Source organism: Macrobrachium rosenbergii, chromosome 34 (genome assembly GCF_040412425.1).
Source record: "Macrobrachium rosenbergii isolate ZJJX-2024 chromosome 34, ASM4041242v1, whole genome shotgun sequence".
In the NCBI taxonomy this organism is placed as follows: Eukaryota; Metazoa; Arthropoda; class Malacostraca; order Decapoda; family Palaemonidae; genus Macrobrachium; species Macrobrachium rosenbergii.
In genome coordinates this window covers 10,905,460-10,922,658 of record NC_089774.1, presented here as the reverse complement: position 1 = coordinate 10,922,658, position 17,199 = coordinate 10,905,460, and the positions used below count along the sequence as shown (strand labels likewise).

Genomic DNA, 17,199 nt, shown 5'->3' with positions numbered 1-17,199 from the left:
AATTTTTATATTTTTATTTTTCTACAGACTTTGATGCTCAGTGTGAACCAGGAAGTAACAATTCAAACAATGCATTGACAATAAACAATACAATACAATAAATTACAATACAGTACAATGCTTAATACCTTTACTCTGAAGAGTCGAATACTTCACATCATAAAAAATGTATATTTCATGTCATAAAAAGTTCAAGCAACAATGGAATTATTATTACTCCAACTGTGCAACAATGTAGCATTGCATCCGACATGTTGCGTAAGTTTCTTGGAAAAAATGTGGGGAATTAAAATTAATATTTGATATGAGTCAGAATGATTTTTGTACTAATTATGATCAAGTAACAGACTAAATCATATTATGTTTGGATTGGCAGAAAGGAGTATGTCTTTGTTTATAATGTCAGATATATTTTTGATAGATTTTTGTACACCTTTTCGTCTATATTTATTTATATATTCATTTATCATCCTCTCTCTGAAACTATTTATTTGTCTGGTTATCCGAAGAAACATGTTTATTTACGTCTTTTTAAAAGTCTTACTGATTCCATATCATTTTAGAGTTTAAATTTCAAATTCTGTCCCCTGTATATTTAAGGTGCAAGCTAATATATGCACGAACAAGCATCTGTAGACATACAGAATAATTTAAGTTGTAATGTGGATAAAATATACATTTCCTGTACAATTTAGTAATGATATGAAGTCGTGGTTCCAATATCATTCTCTCAACAGTCTCGAAGGAAATGGCGTAATGGTTCCAATATTATTCTCCCCATTGTCTCAAAGGAAATGACGTCACGGTTCCAACAATATTCCCTCCAATGTCCCAAAGAACATCAAAGCAATAAAATAAAAAGATAAACTTCCCTCCTTCATTTTCTGAATCCCGTCATCAGAAATCTCGACAAATGTCATGGAATAAAAAAAAAAAAAGGTGAAGGCTCCATCTTTATCAAACTGGACGAAAGCAGTCTTCACTAATGAGATCTCAGACGAATCAGACTGAAGGTCTCTTGTCCCACCGAGAATATCATAGTCTTCAGAATTCCTCGAGAGGCGATTTTCATTCCTTCTGCTTGGAATTCCAGTCAGGATTCCCGAAAAATAAAAATTCCCAGGAATTTGCAGATTAGGGAATGAAAAAGTTACAAGACTGATCTGGAAAAGCGCGGCTGGAGATTATTTTAATCTTTTTGAAAGAATCGTGTGTTTCGAATGGAATAAAAGGACCTGTTTATAATTCTGCTACGTTTATTTGCTGAAAATTTTTGTTAATCTTGGGTTTGAATTCATACGTAAAAACGATTCTTTGGTGTGCGATTGTATTTTTAAATTGGCTTATTTGAGCTTATTTTTCAAGATAAAGATTTAAATCATATCTCGTATTTATCGATGTTTTCAAACAGTTTATTTTCTCCTGCTGTTTTCGAAGCTCGTGTTCCAATAATGTTTCGTAACCTCTCATTGAAAAATTGGAGAGACTTTCTCGTTTTTTAAGATACTTTCTGTACTGAAAAACATTCTTCTACAAGACCATTGCATGTCCAGTGCACGTCCATTGCACGACCATTGCACGTCCATTGCACGTCCATTGCACATCCTTTGCACGTCCCTTGCACGCCCATTGCGCGACAAAACATTCCCCCGCGTCCCGGGCAAAACAATAACTTCGAGGACTTATCGATAGGATCCCTATTGAAACACCCATTGGCAGGCTGAGAGGCAATTAACTGGGCCAATTACCCATTAATTCCGTGGTAATTAGATGCCAATCGGAAGGTAATCAGTGGAACTTATAAGGCCGCGAGATTCGAGTGATCTCTCCTGACCTCTCTTGACCTCTTGTAACCTCTCCTGACCCCTTGTGACCTCTTGTGACCCATCATTACCTCTCCTGACCCACTGTGACCTCTCCTGATCCATTGTAACCTCTCCTGACCCATTGAAACCTCTCCTAACTTCTCCTGACCCCTTGTGACCTCTGGTGACCCATCATTACCTCTCCTGCACTCTCCTGACCTCTAGTGACCCATTGTAATCTCTCCTGACCCATTGTGACCTCTTTTGACTCTTCCTGGTCTCTCTTGACCTCTAGTGACCCATTGTAACCTCTCCTGGCCCATTGTGACCTCCCCTGACCTCTTGTGACCTCTCCTAACCTCTCCTGACCCATTGTAACCTCTTCTGACCCATTGTGACCTCTCCAAACCTCTCGTGATACAAGAAAAGTATCCTAGGTTGGTTTAGTAGGTCGTTTGTCTACGATTGGAAGCAGTGAAAGTACCAAATGAAAGTTATTTTTTTCGTTCAGGGAAAGTTTTATTGGCCAGTTTAGAGAGTGGTGTTTGAGTGAGTGTCTACTTGAAGGGTGTTATATATATATTTTCAACTTGTATTTCACTTTCTTTTAGAAAGTAATGTTTGAGCAACTTTCTACTTAAAGGCTGCAATATATTTTTAACATATTTCACTTTATTTTAGAAAGTAATGTTTGATTATATTTCACTTTCTTTAAGAAAGTAACGTTTGATAACTTTCTACTTGTTTTGAAATCAGGGAGTCCTTAGGAGATATTCCTGAAAGCAATATGCTTCACAAAAACTCTGTTTTTTTTATTCCTAAAGGAGAAAGCGAGTGCTGTTTCTCAAAAGTGACTTTATAAGAAAGCCATTACGGTCTTTGTTTGTCCTTTGTTGGGAGGAAAGAAAGAGAGGAACCGTTCTTAAAAAAAATAAAGCTGTTGGTTTTTGCTGGGAAGGAAGAAAGGAACCATTGTTTTTTTTAAGAAAAACAAAAAATATGGTTTTTCTTGGAGTCCAAAATGAGAGTCTTGTTTGGTAAACAAACTGTACTTTAAGGCAAGGGGAGAACTCTCTCTCTCTCTCTCTCTCTCTCTCTCTCTCTCTCTCTCTCTCTCTTTCTCTTTATAAATATATACATATACATATATATATATATATATATATATATATATATATATATATATATATATATATATATATTTATTTATTTATTTATATTTATATAATTATATATATATATATATAATATGTAAATATGACCTGTCATTATCTGTCACAGAAAACACAGAAAATGACGGGGAACAGAACAAGTAAAGTAAATGAGAAATTATTTAGTTATTTGAATGAATTATTTGAATTTTCTTTAGATTATTTAACTCGATCCCGAACTCATAATTACTCCATCAAAAGAAACCTTAGGCAAACTTGAGTTATAAGGAGAGAGAGAGAGAGAGAGAGAGAGAGAGAGAGAGAGAGAGAGAGAGGTTGATTGATTACCTTATGATCATAATGTGGCGTCACAGTGAAAATTGCGAGTTAATGTTGTGGGGGGGGAGAGAGGAGAGAGAGAGAGAGAGAGAGAGAGAGAGAGAGAGAAACAGAGGGAGGGAGGAGAGAGAGAGAAACAGAGAGAGAGAGAGAAACAGAGAGAGAGAGAGAGAGATAGAGAGGGAGAGAGAGAGAGAAACAGAGGGGAGAGAGAGAGAGAGAGAGAGAGGGAGAGAGAGAGAGAGAGACAGGAAACAGAGAAAGAGAAACAGAGAGAGAGAGAGAGAGAGGGGGGGGAACAGAGAAAGAGAAAATGAAAGAGAGAGAGAAAGAGAAAGAAACAGAGAAGAGAGAGAGAGAGAGAGAGAGAGAGAGAGAGAGAGAGAGATTTGCACAACAGATAAATGAACTGCTCCAGAATATTGAAAAGAATTTCCCAAAATGCATCGTCTCTCCCCCGGAATATATCGTCTGCTGATAAACACTTTCAAAGTGCCGCGGCACTTAGTGCAAGTGCCTCTTATATTATGGCCTCCTCCCCTCCCCTCCCCCCATAACTCCTCATAAGCCCCATAAACCCCCTCCCCCAACCCAAACCCACCAAAAGTTATGCTAAAATTCCCTTCTAATAATTTCTGAAGCGTTCTATATAGAATATTCCCAGAGCCACTTTTTTTTTGGGGGGGGGGAGAGAGAGAGAGAGCGGAAACGTTTTTTCCCATGAACGTTTTTTCCCATGAGTGTTTTCCCATGAACGTTTTTTCCCAGAAACGTTTTGTCGTTTTTTTCTATAAACGTTTTTTTTCCATAAAGTTTTTTTCGAATTTTTGATCAGATGGCCCAAAACCAAATGAAAATTATTATTATTATTATTATTATTATTATTATTATTATTATTATTATTATTATTATTATTATTATTCAAGCTTCCACAGAATATCATAGTGTTCATTTAAAAGAAATTACAGAAGATAACAGGAAATACAGAAAGTAGAGATATCAGTTGTTAGGAAATAAGAAAAATATGTTTACATTAGTTGCAAAATTATGAATTTAGAAGATTTTTTGTTTAATATAAAAAAATTTCACACTTATTTTTTTGTATAAAATAGCTTCACACTTCTTTTTTGTTTCCTTGTTCACAAACACAACAAATAAACAGAGAAGGTTTCTCTTGGCGAGAGTAAAGAAGAATTGACAATTCTTGGTTCTGTACAATATTAGGAATTGATGTAAACAATTCCGACGTCAATATAACAAGTATAAACAATCCTTGTTTTGTTCCTTGCTCACAAACAGAACAATTAAACGCAGGAGATTTCTCTTGCTCAGAGAATGGAGGATTGAACCACTGTTTTTGTCTGAGACACAGTAAGACCTGCTTCTTCTTCTTCTTCTTCTTCTTCTTCTTCTTCTTGAACTTCAAGAAGGATTTCAAGAAGGATTTCAAGAACGTAAACGAGATTCTCGTACGTTTACACAGATTTCCTTTCATCCCTGGCAATATTTTTTCATTTATCATCATTATTTATTCTTCTTCTTCTTCTTCTTCTTCTTCTTCTTCTTCTTCTTCTTCTTCTTCTTCTTCTTCTTCTTCTTCTTCTTCTTCTTCTCTCTCCCATGGTCGAGGACTTGGAACCAGAGAGGGATTTCGTCACGGGGTGAGATTTGGATCGACGGAAATTACTGGGTAAAGTTACCCTCTGGGGGGGGGGCTAGGTTCTATCAAGTCATTATCTCTTTATGTCGTGCGTAGGATAGAATCGAACCAGTTGCCCTGGCTGGTAGAGTGAGAAGGAAACTGAAAGAGTAGATAATACCGTTTAGACTCAATATAAAATTTCTTGTAGACCTCAAAATATTTATAAACAAAATTCCAGACTTTGGTCGACCTCAGAATATTTATAAAGATAATTCCAGAGTTTCTGGTTGACCTGAAAATATTCATGAGCAATATTCCAGAGTTTCTGGTCGCCCAGAAATATTTATCAGTATAATTCCAGTCTCTGGTAGACCTAAAAATATTTATGATTATAAATCAAAGGACTCTGGTCGACCTAAAATATTTGTAAATAAAACCCAAAAGCCTCTGATGGACCTGTGAGTTTTCCAGACCATTCCAGACCTTTCCAGACCATCCCAGACCCGTTATCCTTCCTGGAACAGACTAGCAAACCAGATCCCTCCCACTCTCACCTCCAGACCATCCCAGACCTTTCCAGACCATTCCAGACTCCCAGTTATCCTTCCTGGAACAGACTATCAAACCTCCCACTCTCGCCTGATACCTGATAGTCCCATCACTTCGTAGATCAGTTTACTGATCACTCGAACTGTAGAAAGAGCAAAGTATAAACAGTCCGGTTGCCATGGAGACGTTTAAAGATGGAAAGTCTCTCTCTCTCTCTTGTACTTCCAGTTGAACGAGGACTCTGACTTGGACGACTTCTAGACGACTTTGATGGTGGGGACAAGTCTAAGATTATTTTTTGTCTCCAGTTATTTGTTATTTGTTATTGAGTTGTTTTGGGGATTTCTTGGGCGTTGTAAATGCTTCTTGAAGCTTTTTATTTGTGACTGAAGCTAAATAAATGGGATTTTGTGATTTTTTGGGCGTGGTAAATGCTTCGTGAAGCTTTTTATTTGTCACTGAAGTTAGATAAATTGGATTTTGTGATTTTTCTGACTAGGTAAATGATTCTCGAAACATTTTTATTTGTTACTGAGATTAAATAAATGTGATTTTGTTATTTTTCTGACTTGGTAAATGATTCTCGAAGCTGTTTATCTGTTAGTGAGATTAAATAAATGTGATTGTGTGATTTTTCTGAGCTTGTTAAATGGGATTTTGTTATTTTTTTTTACTTGGAAAAAAGTTTCTATTCTAAGGGGAAAATATTTATTTTAATGGAAAAATATGTATTTTAAGGGAAAAATATTTTAGGGAAAAATATTAATTTTAAGGGAAAAATATTTATTTTAAGGGAAAAATTTTTATTTTAAGTGAAAAATATTTATTTTAAGTGAAAAAATATTAATTTTAATGGAAAAATGTTTATTTTAACGGAAAAAATATTCATTTTAAGGAAAAGAATATATATTTTAAGTGAAAAAATATTTATTTTGAGGAAACAAATATTTATTTTAGGTGGTAAAAAATACCAAATTATTTACATGTTTTGAATCTCCAACGTCTAGTTTTTTAATCACCCACTCCTCTGATTTATCAACTGATTCCCCTCACATTTAATCTAGTTTCCCCTCTGCTGGCAAACTCTATTCATTATTTTTTATGGGATTTTTTAGTTTCCTGTTGCTATTATGCATTGTTCAGTCTCCATACTTATTCATTTATTCATTCATTCATCAAAAGCTTGTTTTGTTGTGGTGAATGAGTTTAGGTATGATTTTGAGTGTAAATGAATTATTATGTTTTTCAGTGATTTGTCATTCATTTTCTCTCTCTCTCTCTCTCTCTCTCTCTCTCTCTCTCTCTCTCTCTCTCTCTCTCTCTCAAAATCCCACCAGTGGTTCTCGGGCCTGAATGTGACCCGTTGCCAATATCTTTGATGGCAGTCTTCTGGTGGAAATTCTCTCTCTCTCTCTCTCTCTCTCTCTCTCTCTCTCTCTCTCTCTCTCTCTCTCTCTCTCTCCTGATTTCCCTCCTTTTCTGTAAACATTGGCGAAGCATTATTCGACAGAAATAAAGCCCGTGGGAACGAAACTTTTACAGAATGTCAAGAAGTCATTTCAAGGGATTATGTTGGTTTGAAAAATAAGACTTACACAAAAGTACAGCTTCAGAGCAGATTTGAAAATGTTCATTTCTCTCTCCCCACTAAAATATTTTATGTATTTTAGCAGAGGAAGGATTCAGAATACTTTAGAGGAAGTTCTCGAGGGTTTTTGCCAATTTTTTTTTTTTTTTTGTGGGATTTAAAAAGGGAAATGTTTTGTTAAGCATTAGAAACATGATTGCTTGTGTTCAGAGTCTTGGGGGAACTTGAAGCCATCTCTCTCTCTCTCTCTCTCTCTCTCTCTCTCTCTCTCTCTCTCGTTATTCTTCTTGAAACTCTCTCTCTCTCTCTCTCTCTCTCTCTCTCTCTCTCTCTCTCTCTCTCTCTCTCTCTCTTTTACGGGCTGCTCAAGGCTTTAATAATTTAGCGTAAACAAAACTCTCTCTCTCTCTCTCTCTCTCTCTCTCTCTCTCTCTCTCTCTCTCTCTCTCTCTCTCTCTCTCGTTATTATGTCTTAAAACAGGATTGAATAATCTAGTAAGATAACAAGTTCATCTCTCTCTCTCTCTCTCTCTCTCTCTCTCTCTCTCTCTCTCTCTCTCTCTCTCTCTCTCTCTCAGTTCCTGCTTAATCTCTCTCTCTCTCTCTCTCTCTCTCTCTCTCTCTCTCTCTCTCTCTCTCTCTCTCTCTCTCTCTCTCTCTCTCAGTTCCTGCTCAATTATAATCAGTAAATAAACATGATATATATTAGTCTAATAGTCAGGAAATCATAAATAAAATGTATGGGAGAATATCCTGTACTTTATGAAGACATATCGGAGAGTACGTACTTAGGTTATATTTATAGTTTCCTTTAGAATTGGGGTTTGAGAGCATTCTAGCATAAATAAACATTTTATGTTAATTTTTTTACAGCCATGACAGATATTAATTATATCTGTAACTTTCAGTTTTGAATTGATTTGAAAAATGTATTTGAGGGATAAGTTCTTCATAAATTTACATTGATAATTTATGAAATGGAAAAGCAATTGTTTGGACACAAGGCAATTATGAATATGGATTTTCGAAAGTTCTTATTTTAGATTAGTGAATAATTTTATATATTCTAGTTCCTGCAGAATTTGCTAACCCCAAAAAAAGTATATATATTATATTATATATATATATATATATATATATATATATATATATATATATATATATATATATATATATATATATATATATATATATATATATATACACACACACATACACACGTTCCCAAATCTTTTAGGGGCTGGTGGCAGTGCCCCCAGTACTTACGATCAAGAACCAATTAAGACCTGGATCACATTGTAGTTAATTGCTGTGCCTAACGAGGACCCTCGTTGGAGCAGATTCAAGAGACCTCAGTTAAAATCAACGACTTGGAAACTCAGGCGGCATAGAATGTTGTTTTGGGGAAATTGTTTTAAATCATTTAAATCATTTTGAAATATATTTCTGTGATAGTGGGTTTGGTTTGGTCTTGTAAATGGGTTTAGAATGTTATTTTGATGTAATAATAATAATAATAATAATAATAATAATAATAATAATAATAATAATAATAATAATAATAATAATAATAATAATAATGTTTCATTGATGATTTGATTTAGATTTGGAAACTATATTTTGAACCTGACTGAAACTTTTAAAAGTTTTAATGCTTTCTGACCAAATCAGAAATCGTTTATCCAAGTGCAATCAAATTATGAAACGAACAGGGACTTGAGCGATAGACAGGCTGACACACACAGAGAGAGAGAGAGAGAGAGAGAGAGAGAGAGAGAGAGAGAGAGAGACAGATACAGCATCCTCTCGTTCTATAAATTAGCTTCTCAGGTTTCCAGAAGATTAGAATTGCGAAAGTTTTCGCCTCATTACGGATTTTCATCCTTTTGTGTGCTCTCTCTCTCTCTCTCTCTCTCTCTCTCTCTCTCTCTCTCTCTCTCTCTCTCTCTCTCTCTCTCCTTCTTCTTCTTCTTTTGACTCAAGGAACTGATTGAAGACAAAGTTCATTCGTAATTGTTTACAGGGCATCAACTTCTTGACAACTTATTGATTACATGTCATCAACTTGTTGTCAACTAATTGTTTAAATGTCATCAACATGTTGGCAATTTATTGTCTACATGTCACTTACATGTCATCAACATGTTGGCAACTTATTGTCTACATGTCATCAGCATGTTGGCAACTTATTGTCTACATGTATCAACACATTGGTACTAATCACTTACACATCATCAACATGTTGGCAACTTATTTTTTACATGTCATCAACATGTTGCCAATTCGTTGTCTACATGTCGTCAACCTGTTGGCAACTTATTGTCTACATGTTGTCAACATATTGGCAAATTATTGTCTACACATCATCAACATGTTCATTCTTAAATGTACAACTTTTCTCCTCAGATTGAACTTTTTGATATGACAATATTTTTCTATTCAAAGCGCCTCCATTTTTTTGTCAATTTATGATAAATATTGCTTTATATTAATATCATTCATTCTTATTTGCCTTACTGAAAGCCAACAATGCTTGCAACAAGCTCTTGATGCCTGTTGCAAGTTGCAATCAACTATTCTTGCAGATCTTCATGGGAATAATAATTCATACACCTTCATTTGTCTTAAAATTCTGTAATTAGTGTCTATAATTATTATCTCTATAAGACAACAAATTGTTCTTAAAGTTTAAGGTAATATTTAATTATATTTTGGACCAAAATATAATTCTGGGTAATATCTCTCAGTTGGCACTGAAGTTCATTACCATTTCTGTCACACAAGGTGGAAATGTTTGAATGATTACTTATATATTTTATTGATATTGTTTGGATTATGCATCAATTTATGTCTAAATATGAATCAAAAATCACGTTCTTTATCTTTTTATTTAATTTCAATATTCAGAAGAGCAGGATAAAAGGAAGATTAAAATATGAGAAGGATTTCCTCCCAGACAACAAAACCAGATAAGCCACAGCCATTTTCAAAGTAGCCTTCATTCTCTGGGCTACAATTCCAGGGTGTGGGAATCCCCCCCTAACACCCTCCCACCTCTCCCCCCTGGGAAACTTGTTAGATGAACCCTGTTCCTGACAGCTTTTGTCATTCCCAGGAATCTGGGATTTTGGGAAATTGGGAATTATCTGTAAAGCACACAGAGAGAGAGAGAGAGAGAGAGAGAGAGAGAGAGAGAGAGAGAGAGGGAGGCTCGCTTGGCTGGAATCAACGCGTGAGCTGTTTCGGGAATGATGGGAATGCAGTAACTTTGCTGCGTTTGGGAGTTTAGTTTTTGAGTTTTGATAAGTATCATGCGCTCGTTGAACTGAGAGGGATCATTGCCCTGACTCTCTCTCTCTCTCTCTCTCTCTCTCTCTCTCTCTCTCTCTCTCTCTCCCTTTTCTGGCTGTTTCTTAACATATATTGATAACACTTTAAACCAGCACTCATAGTACATGTATGTATGTATTTACCAAAGGTTGTCGACATGTTTTCAACCTGTTTATGATATGTAGGCCACAATTTGTCAACGTGATGACAACACGTAAGCAGTTAGTTGCCAACGTATTGATGCTATATAAACAATAAGTTGCCAACATGTTGATGGCAAGTAAGCAATTAGTTACCAACATGTTGAGGGCAAGTAAGCAATTAGTTGCCAACATGTTGTTGGCATGTGAACAATAAGGTACCAAGAGGTTGATGATGTGTAAGGGCTTAGTTACCATCATGTTGATACTTGTAGACAATAAGTTTCCAACATGTTGATGGCATGCAAACAATAAGTTGCCAACATGTTGATGACATGTAAGTGACATATAGACAATGAATTGCCAACATGTTGGTGACATTTAAACAACTAGTTGACAACAAGTTGATGACATGTAAACAAGAAGTTGCCAACAAGTTGATGACATGTAAAGAATTAGTTGGCAACATGTCGATAACAAATTTGACTGTAGTGTGAATGCACCTTTACTCTCACCCATTATTTTATATCTATTTGTCCTTTTGCTGAGACAAAGAGAGGCAATTGTTTTCAACTTCTTCTAAACTTGGAGTTAGTCCCCGTCTCCTCTCTGGAACACACACACAACATTCGTTTGTTCCTCGTTAAACGTGTGCCTTCACTACTCGTGAAGTGGTTTTAAAAAAGCACCACTGGCCATCGTGAAGTTTTAATTGCTTGAAGTGTAAATGGTGAGTGTTTGAAGAGTGCTTGCAGCAAATGTCAGATGTATTAAGTTAACCTGCCTTCTCTTGTGTGGTTGGTTTAATCTGTGAAATCTGCTTTCCACATTGACTTTGTAGTTTGATTAGTGTGGGTGTTTAGTGGGATTAGGAGGTAGGATTACCATTTTTTTCAAATTATCTTTTATTTTATATTTTCAGGACACCTGGAGTTGCTGATAAACGTATGGATATCCATCCAGGTGAGTTTAATTAAACTTGTCCAAAGTTTCCGCGGTTCAGAACATTCTTTTAGACATGTCATTAATCGCTGTCAGGGTTTATATTCATGGGATAACACATGACTGAATTTTATTACGGAAGCTTTCAACAATATATGAAGTAGTTAAAAGATTTCTATGCGTTTTAAATGACTCAGGTTCCTGGAATATTAATTAAAGAAAATTCTGTCATGATTGTTTATCATTTTTGCAAATCGTGTTGTGATGTCACGGCCGACAGATAGTTCCAGTAGATATTTTTGCAGGCGAATCAGAGAATTCCTTGAGTTAGCATAAATAAAATCAAAATCTGTGTAAGGAAGGGTGTATATATCACTTCTTAACGTACAGCAACGCTAAAAATGAATACGAAGAGACAGTGAGGAATAAAGAAGGTGAAAAATAAAGAGACAAAATCAATAACGGGAGAAGCAGACTCATCTCCCGAACACTATCCTGCAATCTTTTCCGACACCGTCGTATTTCTCTCTCAACTGCGGGTTATCGTACATTACTCTAAAACTTATCGCATTTCTCCCCTTAAGTGCCAGTTATCATACCTTCCTTCGGAAAATTATCGTATTTCATCTCCCCCAAGCCTCCCACTTCACTGGGGCTGCAAAGCCCAGAATCCCGAAAAGTAAAAAGAGGGCTTTTGTCATTCTCTCTCTCTCTCTCTCTCTCTCTCTCTCTCTCTCTCTCTCTCTCTCTCTCTCTCTCTCTCTCTCCCAAGTGGCCCCAGTGCTAAGTGGGGCACTACTTTGCCTTTACGACGACTTGTTTTCAACATGTTTGTGATATGTTGGTGATAAGTTGTCAATTTGTTGGTGACATGTTAGTGATATGTTGCTGATGTGTTGATGACATGTAAGATACTATTATCATTCTTATTCTGCTGCGTAATTGCCCGACTTGTTTTCAACATGTTTGTGATGATAAGTTGGTGACAGGTTGTCGATTTGTTGGTGACATGTCATTGATATGTTGATAAAATGTTTGTGAAATGTCAGTGAAATGTTGCTGGCATGTTCATGACATGTAGGTGATAATTTAATGATGGATTGGCAACCCATAAGCAATAAGTTGCAAATGTGTTTGTGACATGTAAGCAAAAATTTGCAAACTTGTTGCTGACATTTAAGCAATAAGTTGCCAACATGTTTATGACATGTAGGCGACATGTTGGTGACATGTTGGTAACACGCTTCACTCTTTATTTCTTTTCTTCACGTTCGCGCGTGTTGTATCATTCCTGTGTGTGTGTCTGTCGCCACACGTGTGGAAATAATGTTTATTCCCGGAGACATCAAAGGCCGACAAACATTTTTAAAACTTGCCTCATTAATAAGCTCGAAAAACCCATTCGAACTCCGAAAGGACTCGAATATGTTTCAGATTTTATCGACTATTTTCGAATAACTTTGTGAAACGCGTGTCAGGTTTTTATCGTCCGGATTCGGGAGTTTTGTCGGAAATGTTCGGAATCAGTTGGGATTTTCTGCCTTATTTTTATTTAGTTTTTTTTTTTATGTTCTAAAAGGTCATAGGCCGAAACTTTTGTCGAGAATGAGTGGTATTTTTGCTTATTTTTTCATTTGATTTCGGTAATTACGTTAAATCAGTTGAGAAGTATCTTTGTACATTGATTTTCTCTCTCTCTCTCTCTCTCTCTCTCTCTCTCTCTGTGTGTGTGAATATCACACGTAGAGCACTTTATTTCTGTTGCTCAATATTTCTAAAATAATAATAATAATAATAATAATAATAATAATAAAAATAATAATAATAATAGCAACTGACAAAAATATCTGCCATTAAAACCCTTTTCTTTATCTTCACATCGTCCAGAAGTTAATCCTTTTCTCAATTACATTCGCAGAATCTTCCCTGGAAGATATTTATAGACACATTAGCTGACAAATCTCTTCCATCATCATCATCATCATCATCTTCCGGTCTAATTCGTTTCAATAACTTTAATCTCTCCTTTCTTTTTCCTAGTTATCCTGTCACAGGATACGACCCTCCTCGCTTACAAGGATGCATTTTATTTTAAATAAGTGTTGCCAAATGCACCTACGTTTGCGCCTCGTCCTGAGTCTTTGCATAATTTTGATGACCGGAGCAGATCTGGGGAGATTGTGCTCAGTTGCCAGATGCACGATGCCCTTTCATGAGCAGATCTGGTGGGATTATTGTCAGTTGCCAGATGCATGATGCCCTTTCATGAGCAGATTTGGTGATATTATGCTTAGTTGCCAGATGCACGATGACCTTTCATGAGCAGATTTGGTGATATTATGCTCAGGTGCCAGATGCACGATGACCTTTCATGAGCAGATCTGGTGATATTATGCTCAGTTTCCAGATGCATGATGACCTTTCATGAGCAGATTTGGTGATATTATGCTTAGTTGCCAGATGCATGGTGACCTTTCATGAGCAGATTTGGTGATATTATGCTCAGGTGCCAGATGCATGATGAACTTTCATACGCAGATCTGGTGATATTATGCTTAGTTGCCAGAGGCATGATGACCTTTCATGAGCAGATCTGGTGATATTACGCTTAGTTGCCAGATCCACGATGACCTGAGCTTCATTTTCGAAAAGCAATCCTGGATTTGGGCTTTATGAAGTCTCTTAACAAGGAAGAAGAAGAAGAAGAAGATGGAGAAGAATAATGAGTCGTGTTTTGCCAGAAACCCGAAATATCCCATGTGGAAAAACATGCAAAGTTTTTTAAAGCAAAGACTCATTTTGGGGAAATTATTTTTTGGGGTGGTAGAAAAATTAACCTCGAATTATTCACTCCAGAAATTTATCAAAACTTGTGAAATCTCGGTCTCTCTCTCTCTCTCTCTTTCTCTCTTTCTTTCTCTCTCTCTCCTGTAGTGAAAAATAAAAATAAAATGAAAAGTAAATTAGGACATGACTCCATGATTCCATTCGCGCGAGGCGAGACATTAAGACATTATTGCCCTGAGGCTTCTCGTCCAAAGTTTGTGGGGTCATGTGGGAACTTCGAGACGAATAACATCTCATTTTTTGTTTTATTTTACCTTGACAGACCTTCCACCATCTTTCACTGTGCCTCGAGATCGTATATTTATTTTGAGTCAACTTTTGACTGGTAATTTCAAACCCTATCTCGTTCTTCCTGGTGTTTTTTCTCTCATTCCCACAGGCGTTTGAGGAAGGAGTTGAAGTTATTTCCTAACTTAATGTACAAAAATAATATATATCATTAACAGAGAGAGAGAGAGAGAGAGAGAGAGAGAGAGAGAGAGAGAGAGAGAGAGAGAGAGAGAGAGAGAGAATTTGCTCAGGATGATTTAACAAGTTGGTACACTTTGAACGTATTAATCTTTGAGAGAGAGAGAGAGAGAGAGAGAGAGAGAGAGAGAGAGAGAGAGAGTTAGAAATGAGAGAGAATGCTTCTCAGAGAGAGAGAGAGAGAGAATAAACTCAGAAATGATTTGACAAGTTTGAAATCCTGCTGTCACTGAGAGAGAGAGAGAGAGAGAGAGAGAGAGAGAGAGAGAGAGAGAGAAATGGTTCAACATGCAATAACAAGTTGTTTGAATGTATCCTGCTGTCACTGAGAGAGAGAGAGAGAGAGAGAGAGAGAGAGAGAGAGAGAGAGAGAGAGAGATTTATATATATATATATTTATATACCTTCGATTCCAGGAAACACATCACCCTACTTCAGCTCCTAATGAAAAATGAATGTTCCCTTCCTCACTTAGGTAAAAGTCCCCGAATGAGGGCGAGGGAGGAATTCACCTGCGATTTTTAACCCGGCTGCATTGGGAAACAGGTCAGCTTTCATAATCAGTCGAGGTATATTACATGACAGGGAAAAAAAAGGTTCTTTCTTATGATACAGAATTATGGCAGGAGTCAGGTTCGAGAAGAGGAATATGTATATATATATATATCACAGCATGTTGTATGAGTTACGTAAGAGGGGTAGGATCGAGAGAGAGAGAGAGAGAGAGAGAGAGAGAGAGAGAGAGAGAGAGAGGGATTATTGTGAAATGTTGAAGGCTGGGTCTCGCACATTTTGGGAAATAGGTTATTGTTTTAATGTTTTATTTTACTCTTAAATTCTTTGCTTCTTTACATACTTGCAAGGAAGAAGTTTCTTTCACTGAGGAGAGAGAGAGAGAGAGAGAGAGAGAGAGAGAGAGAGAGAGAGAGAGAGAGAGAGAGAGAGAGAGAGAGAGAGAGAGAGAGAGAGAGAGGAAGGGATTATCGTGAAATATTGAAGACTCCGGTAATGCACTTTGAGAAATAGGTTACGATTTTTGCTCTTTTTCTTTTTAACTCAACATTTTTGAAAATTTTTACTTGTTTCTTGACGTCATTCCGAATAAAACGTTCCTTTTATTAATTCAGCCATGGAGTTCTTGATTAAATACTTTTGTATCCAAGTTCTTTCATCACTGCTTTAATTATTTAAGTATGAGAGAACAGGCATTGAAACTCGAGGCTTCTAATACTGTTGACAAGTGCCGTTTCTTTCGAACTTTTCCCAGAATTACCAATTAGCTCCACCTTTCATTTGTTGACAGGTACTGTTCCTTTCGAATTTTTCCCAAGATCATCAGTTAATTCTTCTTTACATTTGTTGACAGGTGCCGTTTGTTTAGTATTTTCTTCCAAGAATCTCTAAATACTTCCTCCTTTCATTTGTTTACAGGCACCGTTCCTTTCGTATTTTTCCAAGCATCATCAATTAACATTTCACTCTTTGATACCAGCTGAGTTCTTCAGAATTCAACAAAGATAATTCTCATATAAGAATCAGCCCCGTTTCTTGAAGCATTAATCAGTATTTCGCCAAGAAACTAGAGCTCCGTTCTGTTTGACCTTTGACCTGACATTGTAGACGAGTGAACAAGTCACCAAGTCTCTGAGAGAGATGCGACGAACATTACCTCTCACTCGACTGAGGAATCGACTCTCCAGTCACAGAAGCATAAAAGCAAATGCCTATTACAACCCTCGTTATCTCAGCTCGACCTTTTGAGTCGAGTAAAGTGACTGACCGAAGAGCCGTTGCGAAAGATGGAGAACACTAGACCTACGTCAGAGTCGTTTTTGTAATCGAAGCAGAATCTCTTGTTTCGAAGCATTCATGTTCCCCTTTGATGAGATCATTTAATTTTGCAATCGACCCGAGCTCTATTTGATCTTGCCTCATTTCTGGAGCGAGATGAGGAATAAGAAGAAGAAGAAGAAGAAGAAGAAGAAGAAGAAGAAGAAGCAGGAGAAGAGATAGAGGGGTGTTTGAAGTGGGCTCTCTCTCTCTCTCTATCAGTTGTCAAACGCCTGTGCAGACACTTGTGGACACACCTGTGGGTACCAGGATATGAAGATTTAGATCGAGATGGATTTAAACTTGCTGTGTACCAGACTTTACTAGTTACCAGATACCAGATACTAGTTATAGATACTAGATAGAATTCTGTATGCTGTATGTATAGACACTAGATAGAATTTTGTATGCTGTATATATAAATATACTAAATAGAATTCTGTATGAAACTTTAACCACGACCCGGTGGTGGCCTAGCCTATATCGTTGCCAAAAGCGCGATTATGGCAAATCTTTAACCTTAAATAAAATTAAAACCGCTGAGGCTATAGGGCTGCAATTTTGTATG

The 17,199-nt window shown here is 36.6% G+C and overlaps 1 protein-coding gene across 1 annotated transcript in view; it reads right to left on the bottom strand.

Annotated features, from left to right (window-relative positions):
* Positions 1–4,823: 4,823 nt before the first annotated feature.
* The window catches only part of LOC136856033 (major centromere autoantigen B-like), a 30,737-nt gene continuing 18,361 nt past the window's right edge, over positions 4,824–17,199 (bottom strand). Inside the window, exon 4 of the mRNA XM_067133586.1 lies at positions 4,824–4,926. Within this exon, the coding sequence (XP_066989687.1) occupies positions 4,824–4,926 (103 nt within the window). The remainder of the gene's footprint in view (positions 4,927–17,199) is intronic.